We start from the raw sequence: 25531 nt of genomic DNA, 5'->3' as shown, positions 1-25531 counted from the left end.
ACAGACCCCGCTCGGGAGGGTGACATCAGCACAGGTCAGGCCACGACAGACCCCGCTCGGGCGGGTGACATCAGCACAGGTCAGGTCACGACAGGCCCTCTCGGGAGGGTGACATCAGCACAGGTCAGGTCAACACACATCTGACTCAGCACTCAGCTGAGTGCTGTCACACGCTTAGACAGGTCCAACCAATCCACGTCGGCGGCGACGGGAGTGCGCTGAGACGGGTTCACTCGAGGCACCTCCCCATTGCGATCAGTACAGATTTGTGGCGACTGGAGCTGAACCCTATACGCTGCGATCGCAAGCAAACCCGACACACCACTCGGCGAGCGACGCCGGGTGGGGCGATAGCGTGGAGCAGCAGTGAAGCTGCGCGTCTGGAGAACCAGAGTGAATAGGCTTGATTGCCCGTAGTGCCCGCCCTTTCAGCCAGGGTGAAAGGCAAACAACGCCACAAAGCCTCAGCAGCTGAGCGCGTCGTTAAGCCCCAGTGGCTGCCACAGCCGGCACTGACCTCCAGGTCGCTGGCCAGCCGGGCGGCCTCCAGCTCAGCCCGGTCCTGTTCCCCCTGCACCTCGCGCAGCTGGCGCTTCAGAGCGCGGATCTCGCTGACAGCCTTCTCGAACCGCTCCAGCAGCGAGTCGTACTCCTCCCGCAATCTGCGCCGCACGGGCCAAACGGTGCCACAACCGAAACCACGCCAGCGAGGATACGACACCAGCCAGCGAGGGCTCCGAGAACGAGCTCGGCAATCAGCAGACAGACGAAACAGTATCACTCAGGCAGACGGCTGTAGTGGACATGCACATAAAGAGTACCACTCAGGCAGATGGCTGTGGTGGATATGCACATAAACAGTATCACTCAGGCAGATGGCTGTGGTGGATATGCACATTAAGAGTATCAATCAGGCAGACAGCTGTAGTGGGCATGCACATAAACAGTATCAATCAGGCAGACAGCTGTAGTGGGCATGCACATAAAGAAACATGCATGCATACACACATACATACACACAGATACATATATACATACACATACATACATACATACATATACAAAAGTATCACTCAGGCAGACAGCTGTAGTGGATATGCACATAAAGGAACATGCATGTATACATACATGCATACGCAATAGATGCATACAAACGTACATGCGCACATACACGCATGTACAAACATACACGGGCATAATACGGTCTGGCGCAGCGGATGGTAAAATGATATCACAGCCCATAGCGCAAGGCAAACCCCCTCCTAAACCGAGGCCAGCGGGCGCCGGGGCCCACAGGCGAGGGTCAGACGCCGGGCCGCCCTGGTCCAGCAGCGGGCGGCGGTCGGCCGGCACTGACCTCTGCCGGCTCATGCCGTCCGTGTCGGTCTCGATGCCGGCCGTCAAGTCGCTGAGCGAGGCGATCCTGGCGATCTGCAGCTGACGCCGTGACGAGAACCGCTCCCTGCGCGGCGGCGGCGGCCGACGCTCAGGCGGGGCACGCGCCGCCCACACGGCGCACATAACGTCCGTCCACACACGGAGGGACGAGGCAGGACCAGGTCACAAGGAGGGTCAGGCCATGGAGGCCAAGGAGGGTCAGGTCATGCCACAAGAGTCAGATCACAGTCAGTCAGGTCGGAGGGCAGTCAGGTCAGGTCACCCAAAAAGGGTCTGATCGGAGTGTCCAAGCACGGCACGCGGAGGTGCTAGATCACACCATGGGGGGGGGAGGGGGCAAACGAGTCGCATATCGGTTCACCCGACGGCGCCTACAACGGGGCATAGAACACCACCCGTGCTAAGCCGTCCCAACACCAACCCCAGTCTACTCGCACCAATCTATGCACAGCGTGGCCGAACAAACGTACCGAGAGTCCGCCCCCGAAACCACACGCGTAGCGCACTCATCCCCGACTCTTGACACGTGCGTGTCCCAGACCTAATGCACAGGCCCTCCACTCGCCCAACCCTGGAGCCCCCCCCCCCTCTCGCCGATTCTCCTGGCGCCCTGACCGGGGCCGCCTCGCCGCACCGCTGACCTGGAGGTGCCCAGAGCTGGACTGGCCGCCAGCGGCGGGTTGTTGCGCAACTCCCGCACACGCGCCGTCAGTGCCTCGTTCTCCTCGATCCCCTGCTGAAGTCGTGCGCGCACCGTCTCCAGCTCCTGGCGCACGCTCACCAGCTCCTGGCGCGCTTCGCGGGCCTCCCTGTCGTGGAATAGGAGGGCGAGGGTCACGCGGGTTGACTTCATACCCTCTCACCCTGTCGCCAGCCCCACCCCATACCCTCTCACCCTGTCGCCAGCCCCACCCCATACCCTCTCACCCTGTCGCCAGCCTCACCTCATACCCTCTCACCCTGTCGCCAGCCCCACCCCATACCCTCTCACCCTGTCGCGAGCCTCACCTCATACCCTCTCACCCTGTCGCCAGCCCCACCCCATACCCTCTCACCCTGTCGCCAGCCTAACCTCATACCCTCTCACCCTGTCGCCAGCCCCACCCCATACCCTCTCACTCTGTCGCGAGCCTCACCTCATACCTTCTCACCCTGTCGCCAGCCCCACCCCATACCCTCTCACCCTGTCACCAGCCCAACCTCATACCTTCTACTGTGGGTGCGCGGGTACGTGTGCGTGTGTGTCGTTACCCTCGATGTCATCCCTAGCCTCACCGCCGTACCTGCGCTGCTTCTCCAACTCCGAGGAGCGATCCTCCAGCAGAGAACGCAGCTCGTGCACTAGGTCCTTCAGCTTGTACACTTCAGACTTGTCCTGCTTGATGGCGTCCTTGGTGGTCTGCTGCGCCTCCAGCTCGTCACGCAGACGGCACATCTGGGGATGAGACAGGTCAGAGATGTCAGGGGTCAGACGGCCCGTAGACGGCAGGTCACAGAGGTCAGAGGTCCGGCGGCCCCGCAGATGGCAGGCCACGGACGTTAGAGGCCAGAAGGCCCCGCAGGTAGCATGGCTCCTCGCCGGGCGGCACCGAGGGTCAGGGATTCCAAAGGCTCCGCGGACGGCACGGCCGGCAGGCGCCAGGGGTCAGAGTGGCCAGAGGTCAGAGCGGTCGCAGGATATCAATAGACAAACGGCGGAAATCAGCATCAAAACAAACAGATGAGCTGTGCCTGGACAATTCATCGAACCTGGCTTACGGCGAGCTACCTCGCCTTGCACCAATAGTCGTTAATGCCTGTCATCATTGCTTTTGCCATGAGCCGGAAGGAAGGAAGAAAGAGGGAACAGAGAGAACAGAGAGAAGAGAGAGAATGGAGAGAAGAGAGAAAGAGAAAAAGAGAAACAGAGAAAGGGAAAGAGAGAAAGAGAGAATGCGCGGGAGAGAGAGAGAGAGGGAGAGAGGAGAGGGACAGGGAGAGAGAGAGGAAGGGAGGGAGGAAGAGAGAGGCAGGGGATGACGGGAGGGGGAGGGGGCAGCGTCAGGGATCGGGCACGACCGTCATCCGCCGCCGGACTGCAGCCGAGCGTTACGCGGCAGCGGGAGGCGATTATTCCACGGTGACCAGTTACAGGACATTGACCCGGACGCATTTCTCGTTCTCCCGCTGCCTGGCTCTGCCGCTGCCGCTCCATCGGCGCCATTCAGACGGCACCCGGCCGGCAGAGACGGCAGACGGCGGCGATCAGGGGCCGCGCTCCGAGCGGCGCGCAACCCCGCCGGCGCCGCGCCCTACTAAACGGCCCGTGCACCGCCGGTCTGCCGGCGGCGATCAGGGGCCGCGCTCCGAGCGGCGCGCGCCGGCGCCGGCGCCGCGCCCTACTAAACGGCCAGCGCGCCGCCAGTTTTCCACAGCCACAGCCGTCCCCCGTGCGAGCGGCCTCCCCTGAGCGCCAACACAGCGTACGAGCACGGTTGTGCCGGCCCGTAGACGGCGCACGGCGCAGCGTACGAGCACGGTTGTGCCGCCGGTGGAGGCGCGTGTCCGACGCGGTGCCGGTCGCCCAGCGACCGCCAATGACCGCCGGTGACCGCCGGTGACTGGTGATCAGTGACAAGCTGACCTCTGTCTGGCGAGCGGCGGCATCCTCCCTGAGCTGGCGCACCTCCTGCTGGCGCGAGCTCTGCGCCGCCTCCACTTGGTCCGCCAGCGAGCGCATCTGCGCCTGAGGAACAGGGGCCGGGGCAAGGCGTTACCCCCCTGTGAATGGGGCGGCGGCCTCCAGACGGGGACAGACTGCCGGGCGGACCACCGGCTCCAAACGATGACAGACCAGCAGGCGGACCACCGGCTCCGAACGGGGACAGGCCATCGATCGCTGGCCCCGACGACCCATTGTGAGTGAGGTATCTTACTCGAATAAACTCGGAACAAAGACCCGGTGAACTGCCGGCAACAGCATAACTGACAATCCGCGCCAACAGCGTAACGTAGCGTGGCTGTCAACAGGGCGAGACTGATTGGACGCTGGCTCTGGGTGGCCTTTTCTACCGGACGGAAACCACTGACGAAAGTCTAACAGCCACAGACACAAACCTCAGCTAGCCAACAGCCGCCCACGGCAGCACCTACAGCGTCCAAACTCGGTCGTCCCTCCCCTCCCCCCTCCCAATACATCGCACGGCGCATCAAACGGACCGCCATCAGCGCCACCATGCGTAACCGGCGGCCGCGCTACTCAACCGCACGCCGGGAGCGGAGCACCCGAGCGCGGCAAATCAACGGCGCACGCGGCGGGGCACCGGGGCACGACAAATCACCGACAACGGCAGCGGAGCGCCCAAGAACGACAGATCAACACCGCTCTCACCTCCGCCTGCCTGAGCTGCACGGTGAGCTGGTGGACAGTGCGATCGGTCTCAGCGTGCGCCTCGTGCGCCTCCAGCAGCTCCTGCAGCCGGTGCTCGGTCTCGGCCAGCTTCTGCTCCCAGTCGGCGTGGTCCTTCAGGTACCTGGACGCGCGCACGCGGCGGCTCCGTGGCGTCAGAGGCGCGGCCGGTACCGCGGCAAGCTAAGCCGCGCAGGACGGACGGGGCGCGCTACCGTTCCGCGGCGAGCACAGAGGCACGCCGCCTTCCTCGCCACACCAGCGAACAATGGCAACACACCGCAACAGACAATAGACACCTCAAGTAGTACCAGCAGCACGCGGAACTCCACAACTAGCCGATGAGAGCAGCTTGTACGTCAGTGGCCGACAGGGCTTCTGCACCGCCGCAGCACAGAGCCATGACTCCATGGCTCATATGGGAGCCATGAAGTCATGAGTCACAGGGGAGCCACGAAGACAGAGTTTTCTCCACCGCCTCCCGCCGAGACCATCGTAACACCACGATCGTACCTTTCCTCGAGCTTCTCATAATGCCGCCGCCACTGCTCGTCGTCGGCGTGGCCCTCCTTGGCCGCCTGCACTTCCTCGTACTGGTCCAGCAGATCGTGGTACCTGATGAGCGCGCCAGAATGTCAACTGAAGCAGCAGCTGTTCTCCGCTAGGGCCGACTTATTCATGCCCTTGAAAATGTAAACGGACCCTAAAATGATGGCGAATAGCAGAGGCCGCATAGGTTAGGAGTGTCGGGGCGCGGAGCACCGAGTAATCGTCAGAATGATGAGAAAAAACTTTGACCTGTCTCATTCCACGGCCATATTTGATAGCCCTCTCGGTCGGCGACAGGCGTCCCGACACGCAGGGTTTATATATAGAGTTCCAAAAGCTGAGGACTTGGCATGACAGAGCAAAGTCCAGGCGGCTGACTGCGCCACGCTCAAACCACGGAGCCCACGACCACGCTGCTGTGGTTACCAGCGTGACGTTCTGTTGGCATATCTGGCCGCCGTCCCTCCTCCTTCCGGATCTCGACCCACCTCGTCTCCAGCATCTGCAGCTGCTGCAGCTGCTCTGTCTTTTCGGCCAGCTCGCGCTCCTGCCGCTGCAGTTGCTGTAGAAGCTGACTCAGTTGCTGCTCCAGGCTCGAGGCGCGCGTGCGCCATTCGGTGAGCTCGCGCGAGCGGCTCTCCTCAGCGGCGGTGGCGCGTCGCGCGTCCCGCTCAGCCTCGTCCTTCTCAACCTCCAGCGCGTCCAGACGATGGCGCAGCCTGGTAAGCTCGCGCGAACTAGCGCCGGCCGGGTCGCCACGAGATGGTGGCTCGGTCGGCATAGTGCGCAGCGATGACCGCAGCTGCGGAAAGTCAGAGGTTGCACGGGGTGATCAGGGCGAATAAAACAGCATAAAATACCACAACAAAGTACATGAATATCCCCATTATATGTGCTTATATATAATGACGGCGCACGCACATTGTAATCCACCCCCCCCCCACCCACACACCCACACCCACACCCACACCCACACCCACCCCCACACCCACACACACACACATACATATATATATATATATATATATATATATATATATATTTATATATATATATATATATATATATATATATATATATATATATATATATATATATATATATATAGAACCTGGCCCGAAGGCATAAGTAGAGCAGGCCAGTGTGGAGCGCGACGTAGATGTGGACGATAGTGACGGTGCTGGCGGTGAGCACAACTTCGGTTGAAAGCCACTGATGACCAGCGTGGAGAAACAAATGCTTACAGATGTGATGCCATCAATCAGGTTTTTCCAAAAAGTAGGCAGCGCATTTCAAGCTTTCACAGATTACGTCGCCGACCCCCCGAAATCGCCATTCGAAACACCTGAAAACATTGTTCCAGAGCGCAAAAGGTAGATACGCAACCCCGTGTCTGCCGCCAACCGAGTACCAAACGTAATAAAGACGTGCGTGGGGCAATAATCACGGGCAAAATGCCCAGCCTGTGGCAAAAAAGCCTTAGTGACACGGCCAAAGCAGCCCCGAACGCGCTGTCAGTGACAAGCCGTGGCCAACGTTTGCATAGGTACTTAAATGTGACTCCAAGTTCAGAGCAGAGGGGCACAGCTGGCGGTGCCACCACTTGCGTATATGAAATCACAATCTGCGCGATGTGTTTTCACTCACGCGCAATACAACAAGCGTATGAGGCTACAACGCCACACTATAAGTAATGAGAAACGATCCATGGGCTACCACAACCAATTATTCGACATTCCCACTGAAAGTACCGCGGAAGTTCTAGTTCGCGGTCTCTTAGCCTGTCTCGCGGTCCTCCCAGTCCATCTCGTGCTCCACCCAGTCCGTCTTCCGCTCCTCCCAGTCCGTCTCGCGCTCCTCCCAGTCCGTCTCGCACTCCTCCCAGTCTGCCTTGCGCCGCTCCCCAGGCCGTCTCGCGCTGCTCGCAGGCCGCTCTGTACGTCGCGCCGCCACACATGCGTTGGCCCACCCACCTTGGACCGGTCCAGGCAGCTGGCGTAGGTCTCGCGGGCGTCCAGCCGGTCCGACAGCATACTCTCCGGGCGCAGTGACGACCGCAGCGACTCCTGCGGCATCGGGCACGTACGTCAGGTGCGCCGGCATGGTCGCCGCCGTCGCTGCCGTCGCCGGCCGGCAGGCGCAACAGTCGGCTCCAGTCCGCGACAGGGGGAGGGAGCCGAACGTCACCGACCCCTCCCGCTGTCGAGAGTGCCCAGCAGGTGGAGACGGCGGAGAGCCGGCCGGAGCAGTGTCACCTGTCTTCGCCAGTGCGGCTGCCGCCATACAGAGCCTATCCTGATGGCCGTGGACGTGTGGCCCGCGTGCACTGAGAGTCCCGTCACCACCGACGCCCGTTCACGGCCGGCAGCTCTCCCGGCGGCCGGCAGTTCTCCCGGCGGCCGGCAGCTCTCACGGCGGCCGGCAGCTCTCCCGGCGGCCGGCAGCTCTCCCGGCGGCCGGCAGCTCTCCCGGCAGCCAACAGTGACGGTCGTCACCGAGGCCGTCCTGTTCAACGTCCGGTCTGCTGCTGCACCGCTAACCTCTCGCCGAAAACGGAAGCACGCGAAGCATTTGGATCACCAGGACGCCAACAGCACATCTAAATATGGCCAAGCTCGGCGCGCACTTCTTGCACAGCGTGTGTCCTTCTGCGCCACCAGCGTCGCGCGGTCTGTGCCACAGTGCTACACCTGTCCACCTCTGAACACCCAACTTACAGCGAAACCCAAACACGAGGTCACTGCGGACCGGCGAATGACGAACACCAGCCTGACGGCCCCTGAAACATCGCTTGGTCCGGCCGGAACACAGGCAACACGAACCGGGCTCTGATACTGAAGTGGAGCATCGAACTGACGGCCGGCTTCCAACGGCGCTCGGATAACCCGCCGCTAGTCAGCGGAACCGAACCTGACAAATGGTCATGATCTCTGTGCACAGCAGCCACGCCGCCTCGGATGTCCCGCCGCTAGTCAGCGGAACCGGACCTGACAAATGATCATGATCTCTGTGCACCGGAACCCCGCCGCCTCGGATGTCCCGCCGCTAGTCAGCGGAACCGGACCTGACAAATGGTCATGATCTCTGTGCACCGGAACCCCGCCGCCTCGGATGTCCCGCCGCTAGTCAGCGGAACCGGACCTGACAAATGGTCATGATCTCTGTGCACCGGAACCCCGCCGCCTCGGATGTCCCGCCGCTAGTCAGCGGAACCGGACCTGACAGATGGTCATGATCTCTGTGCACCGGAACCCCGCCGCCTCGGATGTCCCGCCGCTAGTCAGCGGAACCGGACCTGACAAATGGTCATGATCTCTGTGCACCGGAACCCCGCCGCCTCGGATGTCCCGCCGCTAGTCAGCGGAACCGGACCTGACAAATGGTCATGATCTCTGTGCACCGGAACCCCGCCGCCTCGGATGTCCCGCCGCTAGTCAGCGGAACCGGACCTGACAAATGGTCATGATCTCTGTGCACCGGAACCCCGCCGCCTCGGATGTCCCGCTGCTAGTCAGCGGAACCGGACCTGACAAATGGTCATGATCTCTGTGCACCGGAACCCCGTCGCCTCGGATGTCCCGCCGCTAGTCAGCGGAACCAGGCCTGACAAATGGTCATGATCTCTGTGCACCAGAACCCCGCCGCCTCGGATGTCCCGCCGCTAGTCAGCGGAACCAGGCCTGACAAATGGTCATGATCTCTGTGCACTGGAACCCCGCCGCCTCGGATGTCCCGCCGCTAGTCAGCGGAACCAGGCCTGACAAATGGTCATGATCTCTGTGCACCGGAACCCCGCCGCCTCGGATGTCCCGCCGCTAGTCAGCGGAACCAGGCCTGACAAATGGTCATGATCTCTGTGCACAGCAGCCACGCCGCCGGAAGTCCCGGCCAGCACCACACATCCGGACCGCATCCGAACCACCACCATCGCCCCCCCCCCCCCCCCCCCAGCGAACTAAAGTGCATGAGAACGTAAAAGCCAGGTGCAAGACACAAGTAACGCAAGACCAAAAATAAATTGCCAACACTGGCTGTGACGGAGATAAACATTGACTGCTTTGCGACGCCTAGGTGCGGACTGAGTATCATCAAGGCGGGTCCCAGGCCACGTCTCCTACGCACACACCGCCGCCGCCGAGCTGTGGAGGCCAGCCGGCGCTCACGGCTCGAGGGCGACGCCCTCTCTCACACACAGACGTGCGCGCACGCACGCCCGCCCACGCACAGATGCCTCCGGAGCGGCGCGCGCGGACATGGCGGCGGCGGTGGACCGTGACGGAGGTTCTGCCGGCCGCGTCTCCTGGCCGTCGCCGGGGAAGCGTTGCGGTCCTGGCAGTCGGACCAGCAGCCAGAGAGATCCGACCAGAGCTCAGCCTGCCAGGCGGGCTGCTAACGTCGGCAACCAGTGTGGTTGACTTGGCAACGCGTCACACTTCCTCAATAAGGCCGATGCTGAATAAATCGCTCTGGCTCCGCCATTACCGTGCTGAGTGATTTGGAACCGTGCCATCATTTACGAGATATTCCGTGTAATTTGGTGCAGCTGGAAAATCCATAATCACGGAGACCTACAGCAAACACCTCCAAAACAACCAAAACATTACGGACCTCCGTGGAAATGGGGTTAATACACCACACGCTCTTGTTTTCCCGCCAAGTCGTGCCCAATCTGTCGAGGGCGAAACGCGACCAAAACGCGGCGTAGGCAGCAATCAGCTGGAGCATTTCAAGCGAAGAACTCAGGCAAAACGCACCAACCGGCTGCATGTAACAGGACGGCACACTCAGTCAAGCCTTGGCGAGAGCTCATGTTTTGCGGCACCCTGTTCGCACTCCTTTCATTCTTCTCCCGCTCCGATGGTCTTTCCGGCTGTTCTACATGGGGGTGCGGAGGGGGGGGGGGGGGCTACTTAGCTCCACCTGACACGGCAGGCGGGCTCGACAGGACACATGGACCTGGGTCCCCTCCAGGAGCGACAACTCTGGGTGACGGCGCACGGACGGCGCACGGGCTGGCGGAGAGCCGGGGCACAATGCCAGGTCACTCGCCACTCCATCCAAAGCTGCGCGACAGCAGTGCATACCTGCTGCGGTCTCCATCTGCCATCTCCTTAGACCAGCTACGGCCGACAGCAGTGCATACCTGCTGCGTTCTCCTCATGCTGAGTCTCATCTGTCATCTCCTCAGACCAGCTACGGCCAACATGGCACGCAATGCAACGTCCTCACCAGCCTCCCATTTCTGATCAATCCACTGCAGTCGTGACGTCATCGAGCTCACGGATGACGTCATCGAGCTCATGGATGCTATGTTTCCTTTCGCTGACCCATTCGGTCTCGGCGTAAAAGCTCGTGGGACACGAGTCTGCTCGCCAGCTCCCGGCGAGCCGAATGCATTCGCCAGTCGCAGTCAGCTGACTGAGCATAGACCGTCTCCTCAATAACCGTCTCCCCAGAAATCTTCTCCTCAGTAACCGCCTCCTAAGAAACCGTCAGAGGGAATTAACCGTCTCCTCAGTAACCGTCTCTCTAGACATCGTCTCCTCAGTAGCCGTCTCCAAGAAACCGTCAGTGGAAATTTACTGTCTCCTCAGAAACCGTTTCCCTGGCAGCAGTCGCCTCAGTAACAGTCAGTGGGCATTACTCGTCTGCTCAGTAACTGTCTCCTCCCAGCCGTGACCGAGGTAACGGCTGTTGTCCACCCCCGGCATTGTGTTTGATTCTCCAATGTGCCACCCTCGCGCCGTTCCATTCAAAACAATCGAGAACGCCAGCACCAGGCCTCGGCTGGACCGCTGGAACACAGTCGCGTGGGCAGGCAGGGCCAATCCAAAGCGGTAAAAACGACACGTACAAACCAGCAGCACCGCCCAGACCAGCCCGCCCGGTTTATGCCGACAACCCAAGCAGCACTGCCCAGCTGACATGGGCTCCATTCATTCCCGCCCCCCCCCCCCCCTTCCCATTAACCTGTCTGGCGGACCGCACACCACCCTCGGCGCTCTAACCAGCGCCCGCAGACGCTGTGATTCACGCATCCCCAGCGTAACCTTGTGGACACGTCCATGGCCTTGCAATGCAGGCAGCATGCACATGCACGGTACTGTGCCCGGACACGGGGTGTACCCGGGCACAAGAGCGTGCCCAGACCCCAGGGTACAGACGTCAGAGCGTGCGTCGGGCCGTCAAATACGGACTGCGGCAGTTTTGGACCAGCCGTGCTCCCAGGGGCAACACGCTCATTGTCACGTAAAGCAGCCCGAGGAGTCGGAGGTGATCTGCGGTTTGTGGCGTGTTCCATGCCCAGGCTATCTGCAGACCAGATGTACAGATATCAAAACATCAAACAGACATCTACAGATCTACAGATATCAAAGGCAACGTACTTGACATGGCCAACAGTGCCTACACGAATGCAAGAATGCATTACAACGCCGTGCTACAGTTCTGTCCACATCTCCGAGGTCGCGCACCAATGTACCATCAGCGGCAGCCTATGCCAGCTGAATTCAGGACCTGAGATGATCACGCAGCCCGTGCGAGGAGCCGTAACCAATCCAGGCACCACCCGCTCCTAATCCATGCTACCTGGTGGACACACGCCGCCCATTGGCCAGAACACAGCGCGCCATCGACTTGGTGCACAACCACAGTCAGGAACAGGACGGATCTGGCCACGGCCCGCCCCGCCGCCGGTGTCGGTCTGCCCTCCACGAGCACGCGCACCACCACGACACAGGCATGGCACCAGCACGTGGCACCAGCACGTGGCACCAGCACCTGGCACCACTGCTCACTGGCAGACCACGCGAACGAGCCAGGAGGGCCGCGACACAGCCAGTTCACTTCACATCACGCGGAAGCAATGCATCTGCTGGGAGCGGCCTCCAGACGGTCGGCGTCGGACAGAGGACGGTCACCACCCCTCGCCGATCGCCGCTGCCTGCAGTGCGCGGCTCGACACTCACCCAGCACGGCCGGTCAGGCGCGAGACGCCACCGCGCGACGGCACGCCGTGCGGCGCCAGTGTGCTGCTCAGTGCCGACCGTGTCCACCGCGTCCCAGCAGCACCCAACGTCCACGTCCACGTCCCGCCTATGGCGCGGCCGAGCGGCGACTGGCGGCGCGGCGGCGGCCGGCACAGCGCGGACCGCGGCGGCGGCGGCCGATGCTGGCTGGTCGCGCACCGGCGCACCAAGCCACCGCCTCTCCCGAACCCTGGCGCCGTCTGAGGCCGGTGCCGCGCGCTGCGGTCGGTAGCGAGCGGGAAAAGGTGCACTGCTACCAACATAGCCGTCTCCTAGTGTTAGACTCGAGGTCGTCCCCGAGCGCCCAAAAGTCAACTACACTTAGTTCGAGGGGCGTCATGACCGAGTGCTTAGCTTTGGATCCCAAGTGGGGCCCAGGTTCAAATCCCGGCGGCAGCATCACGCCCCGCTAACATGGCCAATGCAGTCGCTGGCCTTTTATAAAATCGCGTGGGACGACATACACCGCGTTTCCTTCCAAAGCAGCAAAAAAGCTAACTTGCGTCGGGTGGATGCGGACTCCGGTTGATGACGGCCGTGTACTTGGGGCCGGCCGGCGGCCCGGCTGACCGGTGTTCCGCCTCAGGGGAGGGAGGGGGAGGGGGTCGGTCATACCACACTCAGCGTGCCGGGACGGACCGCCCCACGCAGCCGTACCGGCCCGATCACGTGTCACCTGGACTAGCATTGACAGACGTGCCGCTCCAGGTCACGTGACACGCATCGAAACAACCATTGTGGTCAGAGAGGAAGGCTGCGATGGCCAGGTGTTCGGCGCCTCTGGAAGGCGGAAGTGACGTGGCCCCGACATTCACTGTACATGGGGCCGATGCAGTGCAATGCGGTTGCGTCACATCAGAGCAAATTAGGAATTGCATTTTGGTCGCCATAACGGGAGACCATGTGTGAGATTGGGGCTTTACGACGCACTCAGCTGCTGAGGCTATACGGCGTCGCCTGCCTCTCACCCTGGCAGGAAGGGCGGGCACCGCGGGGAATCGAACCCCGTACCTCTGGTTTCCCAGACGCGCAGTGGTTAACGCAGACGCGTTTACCACTACACTTCCGGCACCCCGACGGGAGACCATACGTCGAGCTCCCTGATAATCGTTAAAACAGGTTTTATCGCATTTTTCCACCTAGGACTACAAGTGCATTATTTGCACAAAGGCACGATAAAATTTGAGCAGACTGGAGGTAGACACTGCACAATACTGAACGTTTTCCTGAAAATCATGAGAAATTCTACTATTGGTTGGGATTTTACGCTCCCACCAGAGACATGACCTCATTGGCAACTACCACCAGAGACATGACCTCATTGGCAACTGCCACCAGAGACATGGCCTAATTGGCAACTGCCACCAGAGACATGACCTCTTGGCAACTGCCACCAGAGACATGACCTCATTGGCAACTGCCACCCAGAGACATGACCTCATTGGCAACTGCCACCAGAGACATGACCTCATTGGCAACTGCCACCAGGGACATGACCTAATTGGCAACTGCCACCAGAGACATGACCTCATTGGCAACTGCCACCAGAGACATGGCCTCATTGGCAACTACCACCAGAGACATGACCTCATTGGCAACTGCCACCAGAGACCGTGTGTAGGAGGGCGAAAGCTGGCGCGCACGGAGAGCTGACGTCAGAAAGCTGACGTGGCTGACGTGGTGCGCAAAGGGGGGGGGGGGGGGGCTGACGTGGCTGGCATTGTAGGAGGCACCAAGGAGGTAATCTCGGGGGCTGTCTGGCAGAGGACCCGAACAGCGCAGAGCCCACCGGCACTCCCGGAAGAAGACAAATCACTTGGCTGCCAGTTGATGCGAATGGTCCGCACTCCTGCGCCTACCGCTCATGGAGCACGGATATATCTGTACGTGCCATGCGCCGCACGCACGCCGTGCCACGCCCAAACAGTATATGGAGCGAGCAGACACGGCTACCGCAACATAGGCTATGTTTAAAGGGAGTAAATCAAATCTGACATATAAACGGTGACAATTAACCAACAAGGGAGACTTGAAGAGCTCTGGGCAAAGTTTCCGAGAGCAGATAAGCCATCGCCCTCGGTGTGAAGCAGTTTTTTCGCCATAAACCAAATATCCACAGCAGGCGACGGGTGACCCAAACGTCCAATTTATCACAGTTCGGGTCTCCGCTACCGGTCACATCCGGCTGTATCCGCCCCTAATGCCGCATTACCTGATGATGGCCACGGCCTAGGGACACAGCTTCGGCATGCCCTCGGCTTTTTGCATCAGCTCGACAAACGCCGAAAAAGGTCCGCACACTAGCCATAAACGTTATACGAGAGGCTATTACGACCGTAACTACCGACTTCCTTTCGGGACGTCTCGCTCGAGGGCCAATACTGGCGGCGATAGCCCTACAAGGCGGACTGGCAGAACCGTACCCAGCACGTCAGCACGTCAGCACCTAGCCGCACGTAACAACCAGCCGGAGCCAGCACGTCATCGGCGGGTGCGTTCTAAATGTCTCCGTCGGCCATTTGACGCATTTAGTGTTGGCGTCGTTCCGCCTCGCTGCCGAACTGGCGCTGGGATCCCACTCAGCAAGCACACTTGCAAACTTCACCGCTAATTAAACATGAACATTCCTGAGACATTCCATGGCGTTACATTCCATAGCACGCCGTTTGGGAGAACGTGACGCATCTCCACGGCCAAATCTGTCTGAAAACGGTCCTTCGCCTCACCAACGTCTCAAGGTTAACAAAAGAAACACGGCACAACGCTCGCCGCCTAGTGACGGACAGCTGACTTAGCATGGGGTTAATGCCCTGAGCGGTCCCACCGGCATCAGATACAGGTCTCCCGTCGACCATCCGTCGCTAGCCCAGCTCCCAGAATCCCTTTCAAGCTCGCGCACCGGCCGGAGCCCCGTCGTGGCGCGCCGGCCGGCGCCGCCTCCGCTCTGCAGCCGGCGTTCCCGACAGTCGGGTGGCCCAGGTGTGTGACGGACACTGGCGGCAGCGCGGCGGCGCCAGGGCGGCCCTCATATCGCACAACAATGTACGGCGTCCGGCCGGCCGGCCGCCGGCCCGTCATATTCGCCAGCGGCGGGCGCCTCCACGCCGGCGCAGCTCCCGGCGCCGTCCTGTGGCCAGGCACTCCAGGGCGCCCCGCCCGCTGGAGGCGCCCCACCCAGACTGTCACGAGGGTGGCGGCAGCGCTTGCACGATCAGGACACAAATCTGCATGAAATTACTGGGCGGTACCAGAGGACTCCGTCCAAAAAAGGCGTCGTAGCAGGTGGAGCCTCTCTTCGATTCGGCACGACAGCACCATCATCCATCACGAGCCGTCCTGGCAGCTGCGCCTCCTCAACATAAAGGCAAACGGCGTTGTCCAGCATTTATCCAAGCTTAGAAATTATTGAGACCACCGTGAGCTAAAAAATTGCCGTGAATTCCAGAAGCCACGGACGCTCACAAGATGGAATGGTAGGAAGTACCTGGTTGCGTCTAAAACGACTTCTGTTGACGTGTAAACAGATAAGAAAGATCTTCCAAAAGATTAACACGAAATTTCCGCTCGCCTTCGCAACTGGGTGCTAAGGCCCGCCGTTGCGCTAATGGGACTCTTGACAATGGTTTGAGGCGCTGCAGTTTTAGGAGAATTCCACACGACGCCGCTGCCGCCGCCCCGCGCCAGCCCGCCACGCGGGCAATGCTTCAAAGGCTCCACATTGATCATTCAGAACGACTGCTACAATTGTAAATGAAGGCTTAAAACTGGCAGTGTCGGAGAAAGTCACGTCCAAATGAATGCCTTACATTGCGATCTTGGAACGTTATCATCCAATTACTGAATTTCCAGAAGTTCGGATAAAACGCGTTGATCGTCGGAGCATAAATCACGTTTTTTTCTGGTCCCCTAAATTGGTACAACCCAGGGCACCTATCCGCAGGCAGGAGCAAACTTTGTACTTCCACTGCCACGACCGATTTCATCACTTTCGACGGCGCCGTAAAACTGGTTCAACGCTAAATAAAGAACTAAGAGTAACGCGGTGCCCAGCGGTCTCCAGCTCAGCAGTCTCCAGCTCAGCACAGTATCCATCTCAGCAGTCTCCAGCTCAGCACAGTATCCATCTCAGCAGTCTCCAGCTCAGCAGTCTCCAGCTCAGCACAATCTCCAGCTCAGCACAGTCTCCAGTTCGGCAGTCTCCAGCTCAACAGTCTCCAGCTCAGCAGTCTCCCGCTCAGCAGTCTCCAGCGAAGCCGCGCACCTGCGGCGGTGTCTAGCACCAGCCGTGACGCCGCCTGCGCCCCCCAGGCCGGAGAGCTCGTACTACTGGAGGTACTCGTAGAGGTACTCGCCATCCGTCGTCACTCGTCGGCCAGCTTCCGCGCCATTCCTTTCACGCCCCACCGCAGGTCCACACCGACAGCTTCCTACGCAACATTAAAGGGACAGACTATTTCACATTTGCGGATGTTGAGGCAAGCATCAGATGTGATGGAACACGCATTAGGTTATTCGATTCCCAGCCTCATGTCCTCCATGGCAAGTAATTGCTGTAATGTCTGTGCCATTCGCCACAAGCCGAGGTAGGTGGTCGAGACATGTCGCCGGCAGCCCACTCTCACTCACTATTGACCAACTGCCTTCCGACGCCGGAACAGATCCAAACACCAATATTTCAGAGGCATGCTCATCTTGACCACGGACGCAGTACAGCCAATGAAATGGCCGCATACGCGTGTGAGTCATGCATGTCGATGACTTTCAAATGGGCGGCACGAAATAGGACGCAATAATTTGCGTAATAATATAATAATAATAATTTGCGTAATAATTTGCGTAATTTAAAATAGGATGCAATAATAATTAATGGTACAATGGGTGGCACTCAACAAAAGTGCCACTTTTCATATACAGCAATTCATGTAAAAGCACTTTAAAGAAAATAAAGCATTAGCATTAAACATGGCGCACTGAAACAACACAGTCTCATACTCTGTACTATGAAACACATGTGCATATGCATTGGTTCGCAATTTATGAAAGGCTCTGTGTATACAACCTCCAAAACGGAGGGTAATTACGCATCGGGCTTATACACACTCCAAAGTGGAGGGTGGCTACACACCGGGCTTGTACACCCTCCAAAACGGAGGGTGGGCACGATACGCATAGCCGGACAAAAATGGTACACAAAAAATGCAAATGAACATGCCACAGACGGCCACCTTCTCATGCTCCACCACGATCACGCTACTCACGCTCCACCACTGTCACGCTACTCACGCTCCACCGGCTAACTGGTTTTAAAAACGGCTAAACATTCATGCCCTCCACCTTCCCACTGCCGGTCAACACACGAGGCCCCGCACGTCCCACCCGAACAATAGAGGCAGGCGGCACCCCGATTTACCGAGCCAGCGCGAGTACAATGCCTAACAGACCCGTGCAGGCCGGCCATAAGGGATCGGTGTCAGTCACTCCGCTGACTCCGGCGGATAATGCGAGGTATTTATAGCTTTTGATGCGCTTTGACCGATATCATCGCGAAATATGATAATTTATGTCGAAATTAATTGACGTTTTTGTCCTACTAAGCCCCTCTCCTTAACTTGCCGGGCCAAAGTTATGAGTTCATGTTACTCTGGTGTCCTGGTGTTTTTGTCCGAGTGAGATGGCTGTCTCCGAACAGTTTTTCGCTATTTATGGCAACGTTTTTTTCGACTTCTAAGGGTATTTTTGTAAAGCCTGAATTGCCAGCATTAATTTCACACCCGTAAGTGGCAAGTTTAACTTGGTTTAACAGCTGCCGTAACATTTTTGTACTCCAGATACCAGGAAGTCGCCAAAAATCCAACCACATGGCGGTTCTGGATAAGTGCAAATAAGTCCTTCATAATCGTGATGCCCATCTCTATACAGCTTCCCTTCAAATGTTTACAAATCTGTTCAAAACATGAGCGCGAACAGAAGATTTATGCTCTTGACAAATCGGTCACGAGGAGGCCAATCATTAAAACCAATTGGAAGAGTTTTAATATGTCCAATCTCCAACCTGACCCGGGAGGCGGGCGCAAGCCGCTGAATAGTTGAGACGTTTCCGACGCTGAATTGCGAGTGATTTTCTTACTTGCACTGCCATGACACAGTGGTGGCGCGTGGGTAGGCGGCCGTCTCCGGTAGGTGATTGGGCGTGCAGTTTTCTATGAACGTTCATTGCATCCTTGACAATTAATGCGGTTCGTCGTCAAAGGTAGGTTAAGTCATGTTCAAGTTTGAGTTGATCCGCGTAAGGCATAGGAAGAGAGAGCTCTGCTAATCAAGATCAAATCGTTTACGTTCAAGAATGGGCAATCAAATTTCCCTTGGGCCAATTCATACCTAAGGCATGCAGCTTCCTGGAGGGTCTTATAGGGAAGATAAATCGGAGAGACACTGTCGCAGGTGTTCAACATGTTTCATATACTGACTACTAACAATGCTGATCCAGAGCTTTGCAACAAAGGAGTCATACGATCAATCCGCAGTCAGTCATGCGGGAGAAGACCGGGCCTAGGCAGTGGCTGCCGACGGCGGACGGGAGCAGCGCTCAGATGAGGAGTATATGACAGACGAGCCTTCGTTCTGTGGCTTTGTTGTTAAAGGAGAATCTCCACTTTTATGGCTTTTATGACAACGTTGTTGGCAGCTTCAAGCTTCCGATTTTTTTCCACCTAAAATGCCGCGACAAGCCTTATCTCTTGAAAAGCAGCCAGCGAAATGAAGGCGCATTACAAATCTGTCGCACTATGAGCCATCGACTCACGTTCAAAATTATCACCAGCCTATGTCCAGGCCGTATTTTGGCATCTACCCCATGAGTGCCTCCTCAAAGGTTCAAAATGCCTAACCGCTCGTGAAGTTTCGCGTTCCCAACAAAGGCAATGTTGACATGGACGAAGAATCTTGGGAAGCTGGATAGCCTTATTCGCCCAATGACATAGTTGAGGTGAATAGGCATGCTTGCGCACGAGTGAGAAACGCTCTGGATGCATGTCCAGCATAGCAGCCGTGACATTCGAGTAAAAAGCGATAATAGCCTCCATCTCTACCCCCCCCCCCCCCTACGGTCATCCGGCTCGCTTTCCAGAAAAAAAGTTCCCGAAGTACGCCCTGAGCTTGCCCCCCTCCCCGCCCACTTTTCAAAACGTTCCCACGCCTATGTCTCAAAGGTCCCATCTCGGGGGCGTTCGCAGCGGGAGGCACCCGGTCGTCGCGCGGTCTCTACCGGCGCTAACGCCTTTGAACGAGGCAGAGCGCCATCCCGAGAGGACAGCGCAGCGGCACGCGTCCTCTCGCCCCCAGTTGTCTCTTCCCGCCACCGGCCATCAGCTGACGGCCGGCGGCACGTGGGCCGACACCGTAGGGCGCCCCCGGCCCGGGGAGCCGATCAAAGAGAAACTCGCGCGCGGCGGGGCGGCGGCCGGCGGCGGCCGACCCAGAACTGCGCCCAGGTTCCCAAACGGCGCGCATTCGTGTCAGGCCGGCGCCATTACCGTGAGAGCGCGCTGGACGACAAAACTCGCCGCGCGACCTACTCCCCGGTGTGTGGCCGGCGCGGCCGGCTCGGGCCGACAGCCCGTTATGGCACGTCAGCTGGGAGGTAACCAGAGGCGGGGCGTCAGCGGCCGACCCCGGCCTGGCGCCACAAGAGCCCCGGTCTCGGCCACGGCGTCGGCGGCCGGCCGTGGTGCCTCAGGCAGCGAACGGCCAACAGATTCCTCCCCCCCCCCCCCCCCCGACTGAACGCTCAGAAAATCAGCAACAACCAATAACAATAGTGCACCACAAATTCGAAATATCCCATTCCATTCGCGATCAGTGTCGAAGTGGGATCGGTGGTAACATCCCACCCACACTGCCTCAAACTATACACCGCAACTGGTTTAGCAAATCCCCACTCCTCGATCGGTGGTACTCGGACAAGGGCGACAAACAGGTCATCCAGGATACCCCGTGGCGGGCGGCCGGACCGCCCTCAGCTCTGCGATTTGTCTGACAATGTCCCAGCACCGGAGTGTCACCGCTCAGGCAGCAGCAGCTGCTTGGACGTGATTGAACAGGTCCAGTTTCACTGATCAAACAGTCGTCAGGGGCCCGCTCTTCATTGGCAAATAGAGCCCATTCCTCCTTCGGAGTAAGTCCAATCCTAACCTTTCAACGAACAGCCTGCGCAGACCGGGGCTCGGCGGCTCGGCCCGCTCGGTGACCGTGCTACAGGGAGGCGCGGCTGCCCACTGGCGCGGGGTGCGTGCCAGCCTCCGTACGGCCACCCACCGGCGCGGGGTGCGTGCCAGCCTCCGTGCGGCCACCCACCGGCGCGGGGTGCGTGCCAGCCTCCGTGCGGCCACCCACCGGCGCGGGGTGCGTGCCAGCCTCCGTGCGGCGCTGCCACGCGCAATCCCGGGCACGGCCGACAGATGGGGCTGCCGCCGAGACCGTTCCATGCCGAGACGCCTATCTCGTGGGAGCGCCTCCATTTGCTGACAGCGAGGTTGACATGTGCTTGACGCTCCCCACTCAGGAGCACGCATGGCGTATTGTGGACAATTCACTGGCGATGGTGAGCCGGCCGCCTCGGCAACGAGGCAAGCGCGGTCGGCGGTCCGGCCAGCCGAACGGACCTCCAAATCATGACAATCGCGGCGATTACCACAACTGCACGGGCCATCTTTAACGTTCGTTCTTGTAAATCGCTTACTATCATGGTGTTATCTTACGATTGCGCATGTTCTGCAAGGCTATAAAGAGCAGCAATGGAATCACTACCATCCGAAATATTGCGGCGCACATGCTACAGCCAGGCTATCACCCCCAGAGTGATTATATCACTCCCACCACCATCAGCGCGTGTCATTGTCCTTCTCCATGAGCACAGAGGCGGCAGGAGAAAGCGACCAGCTGATCCTGCAGCCGACATCGCAGCCGATAACGCTCCCAGCCGTGTCTCGCCGTCGCGCTGTTCAGAATCCGCCGCCTGATGTAGGTCATTATCATTAGTGTACGCGGCACCGGCTGTCCGGCGGGCGTGACGGCAGGGGCACCCCCGGTGACCGACAGGAGCGGCAGGACCCCCGGTGGCCGACTGCGTAACAGAGGAGCGGCAGGACCCCCGGTGGCCGACAGGAACGGCAGGACCCCCGGTGGCCGACTGCGTTACAGAGGAGCGGCAGGACCCCCGGTGGCCGACTGCGTTACAGAGGAGCGGCAGAATTCCCCGGTGGCCAACTGCGTTACAGAGGAGCGGCAGGACCCCCAATCCCCCCCGCGGTGGCCGACTGCGTTACAGAGGGGCGACAGGACCCCCGGTGGCCCACTGCTTTACAGAGGGGCGACAGGACCCCCAATCCCCCCCGCGGTGGCCGACTGCGTTACAGAGGGGCGACAAGACCCCCGGTGGCCCACTGCTTTACAGAGGGGCGACAGGACCCCGGTGGCCGACTGCGTTACAGAGGGGCGACAGGACCCCCGGTGGCCAACTGCGTTACAGAGGGGCAGCCGGGATGGTGCACGGAGGAGGTCATTCATGCGACCATTGACGCCTTCTTTAGGTGGAGTCAAATAACAACGCCACGTTCAAACCCAGCTAGCCTGGCAGCCGTGAGGATTGACCGTGAGCTGAAGGCACGAAGCTGGCAGGGCGGCTTCGCTGGCTGCTGGCCGGCTCGCCAATGAGCTAGGCGAGCGTGGCTTCAGTTCGCGTATTTCCAAACCATAAGGTGATGCGTTAAACCTGGCGATGCGCCGGGCATCCGGATGTCCCTTCCGATAATTCATCACCACTGTAAGGCGGGTGGCAGCTGAGAGCCCCAATGGCGATAGTCGGGAGACAGTCGGGAGACCACAAAGTCGGGAGGTAGAGAGTTAGCAAGCGGCGAGTTAGGTGCTGGATATGCATGCGCTGGGGGGGGGGAGGGTCAGACGGAGACCTGCTGGGGGAGCTGACACTCCAGACGGCCTGCGGGCCGCCCACGCCGCCGCGCGGGGCGGCCGGACCGACCTGGCGGGGGACGACCGAGCTTAGGCAGCGGCGGTACTGCCAGTAGTGCACCGGCGCGCCGTTCACCTCCATCAGTCACCGGCAGCGGCGTCACCGGCGGACACCGACAGCCGCTAATGTTCACTCACGGCCAGCGATACACCTCGCCGACACTCGGCACCAGTTTGACGCGACACAAGTCCTGTCGTGTCACCACTGCGTCGGCACCACGCCTGCACCAGCGCCGCGACCGCGGCGGCACCAGCGGCACCAGTCTGTCACCAGCCGCGCGGCGGCGGGACGGCGGAGCTCCCAGGCAGCCGGACCTGACTCCGTCGCCGTCGAGCCGCCACTGGCCGGGCCACTTTCGGCGCTGGGCCCGGGTCAGTTTCTCCGCCGCCTCCGGCTCCAGCCGGTCGCCCCGGCGGCGGGCAGCGCTCACCGGCGCCAATGCCCCACACCGGCCCCGGCCCCGGCGATCGCAGGACCGCTACAGGTCTCCTCGACCGCTACAGGTCTCCCCGACCGCGGCCGGCTGGCTGCTAGACGGGTACAAACGGGAGCCATTTTTAAGTCGTTGCACAGCGTTCTGTAAAGTTGGCTGCTTGCGTGAAAACTAGAGCAGAAAACGGACAAGACCGTTGCGGGAGGGGGAGGGGGAGGGAAGCCGGTAAGTGAAGGCAGAGGGAGACAGCCTTTTGGGTCTGTACCGCTCCATGCAGCCACGCGGGGGCGACAGCGTGGACTTCCAGGCGCTGAGATGCTTCCGCCCGCGACTGTACGCCCCCCCCCCCCCCATTGAAAAGCAATAACCAGAGGCCACCTTTTCCTCCCTAGCGGGATCCATTCACACGCCCACCCCTCACCCCCCTGTACCTCCGCCTCGCTGTGTCCACGCTCCTCAGCGTAGCGAGACCCCCGACCTTCGCCGAACACGGCCTGAACACCGCCTGGGCCTGCGTCACTCGGCACCGATACCACCACGGCAGCGACGGCGGAACCGTGACGCAGAGTGGGGCCGCCGCCGCTTCCGCCGGCCGCTGACAGCTCTGCTCTGGCCATCCAGGACACGCGCGGCAGGTGACGTCATACGGCGACGCAGCGGGAAGAGCGGCCACACGCGGCAGGTGACGTCATACGGGACGCGGCGGGAAGAGCAGCCACGCGCGGCAGGTGACGTCATACGGGACGCGGCGGGAAGAGCGGCCACACGCGACAGGTGACGTCATACGGGACGCGGCGGGAAGAGCAGCCAGACGCGGTACGTGACGGCAGCCGTCGGCACCCAGCTGACGGCTGCGCAGCTGGCGGATCGCTCGTGGCTCTTACCAGATGCTCATCAGATGCACTTATCAGATGTCGTAAGGACAGAGAGGCCGCGAAGCATAGGTGGAAGGAAGGAAGGTTCTTAGGAGGTTCATAGGAAGCTTAGGTTCTTATCTCTTTGAAAGAGCCATGGACCTCAATGACGTCCCCCGCCAACAAGATCAAGTGTGCCTTGTGCTTAATTATTGGGGATGGGCCCAGGAGGAGTCCAGGGCCCCATCTCTCTTCCCATAGCGGTTTTGTCTGTCCATGCTTGTTACGTAGTTCCGCCACTGAGCGAAATGATTCTGTTTCCAACGTTGACATCTTTAATGAGGATTGAGATTAATGCGTATAAAGTGCAGCGTGATGAAAAATGGTTATAAACTGACTGGTCAATGGTGGAGCGTTTATTTCCTTGAAAGTCATTCTGACCCATGTTCTGAGTGATGACCTTAGTCCAGACTTCGTTAACAGAAGTGTTCCATAATTGTATGCCGTTTTGAACTGAAATAGCCGTATTGAAGACCTTTCGATGCAGCTCACGGCCATGCCCGTTTCCAGACCTGAAATCCTTCAGTTCCTGAGCCGCAAACACGATCGCAAAGATGTGGGAGAGTAATTGTGGAAGAGCATTTCAGGGTCACCTTGGCATTCAGAACATTATAAGAACGTAATCAAACTATTTCCATTCTATCAGTCATGCGGCAATGAAAGCCAAGAACAAATGGTTGAGTCCTTCATATCTGGCTTTCGTGAGCACGATTTCCGATAACACGGCCGTCAAATGGCTCTCAATCAATGTTTGCAAGGTACGATGACGGACTCAAACAATGACGTATCGAGGAACATATTTACTAAACAAAGAAGCTTTGTTGCATACCACAGTCTTTTCCATTTTATAGCATGCCAATCGTCACAACTAATCTGCTTTCATCATATCTGATGCTTTCTTCAATATCTCCAAATGAGAAATGTTCCCATTCAGAACGGTCCGATTTAGTGCAACTGATAATAGTTGCGTAACGTGGAGAAACATTTTGCTGTGCAAACCAAGGGCGAATAATCGCCACGCGTGGTGAAAACCAGCTCCAATGGGTCTCTTGCGACGGCAGCTGAATCTAGTCCCCGTAACGGCTGAATGCCCTACAGCTCGGCCACTCTGTTTTGCCCGCGCTCAAAATCAATCTCGAACGTGATTTTCCTGTAGCCGAACACGCCGACAATGTTATCAGTTTTGCGACTAAAAGACCTAGCCATTTCTCCAATACATACATGTAACCGGCTGCGTTTTTCAGGGCGTGAAAGCCTTCCCTTCTTTGGGCTACCTTTAAATGCCAGAGTTCCTATGCTTTGCAGTTCTAGTGGGCATCCATGATTTTAACGTGAGTATAGTAACATACTATCCCTGACATGGCTGCCCTGTGCCTGGCAAGGCTGTCCTATGTCTGACACAACTGACCTGTGCCTGACATACGACACTCACACTCGTGCCAACGAGAAGCCATCAAAACTCGTGTCAACACTCACCCTGCCGAGTCGCCAGGAGCGCTTGAAGGGCGAGTCTACGCCGCCACCACCGGGGGTATCCAGCGTCTGGATGGACGAGCTCAACTCCTCCATGCACGGGAAGTCCTCTCGCGTGTTGCGTCGCGAGGTGGGCGGCGAGGAGCGCGAGCGCTTGTTGGAGCGCGTGCTGGACGTGGAGCGCGAGCGCGCCCGGTCTGCCACAGAGTGAGAGAGCGAGACACTCAGCGACATGGGTAAAGCCGAGGCATGCTTGCTGCCAGGCGGCGCAGCACCAGTCCTCTGCAGCTGGCCTGCCGCTCCAAAACAACAACTTCTCAA

At 59.2% G+C, this 25531-nt stretch overlaps 1 protein-coding gene across 1 annotated transcript in view; it reads right to left on the bottom strand.

Annotated features, from left to right (window-relative positions):
* LOC119091053 (plectin) overlaps positions 1–25531 on the bottom strand; it is a 66111-nt gene that overhangs the window by 20235 nt on the left and 20345 nt on the right. The window contains exons 9-18 of the mRNA XM_037213770.1: positions 25214–25407; positions 7309–7401; positions 5824–6137; positions 5300–5401; positions 4769–4910; positions 4022–4123; positions 2682–2833; positions 2040–2207; positions 1358–1462; positions 518–662 (exon numbers count right to left, since the gene is read on the bottom strand). Coding sequence (XP_037069665.1) covers positions 518–662; positions 1358–1462; positions 2040–2207; positions 2682–2833; positions 4022–4123; positions 4769–4910; positions 5300–5401; positions 5824–6137; positions 7309–7401; positions 25214–25407 — 1517 coding nt within the window. The remainder of the gene's footprint in view (positions 1–517; positions 663–1357; positions 1463–2039; positions 2208–2681; positions 2834–4021; positions 4124–4768; positions 4911–5299; positions 5402–5823; positions 6138–7308; positions 7402–25213; positions 25408–25531) is intronic.

Source organism: Pollicipes pollicipes, unplaced genomic scaffold, assembly GCF_011947565.3.
Source record: "Pollicipes pollicipes isolate AB1234 unplaced genomic scaffold, Ppol_2.1 Scaffold_3216;HRSCAF=3773_pilon_pilon_pilon, whole genome shotgun sequence".
NCBI lineage: Eukaryota > Metazoa > Arthropoda > Thecostraca > Pollicipedomorpha > Pollicipedidae > Pollicipes > Pollicipes pollicipes.
This window is presented reverse-complemented; position numbering and strand designations above follow the sequence as displayed.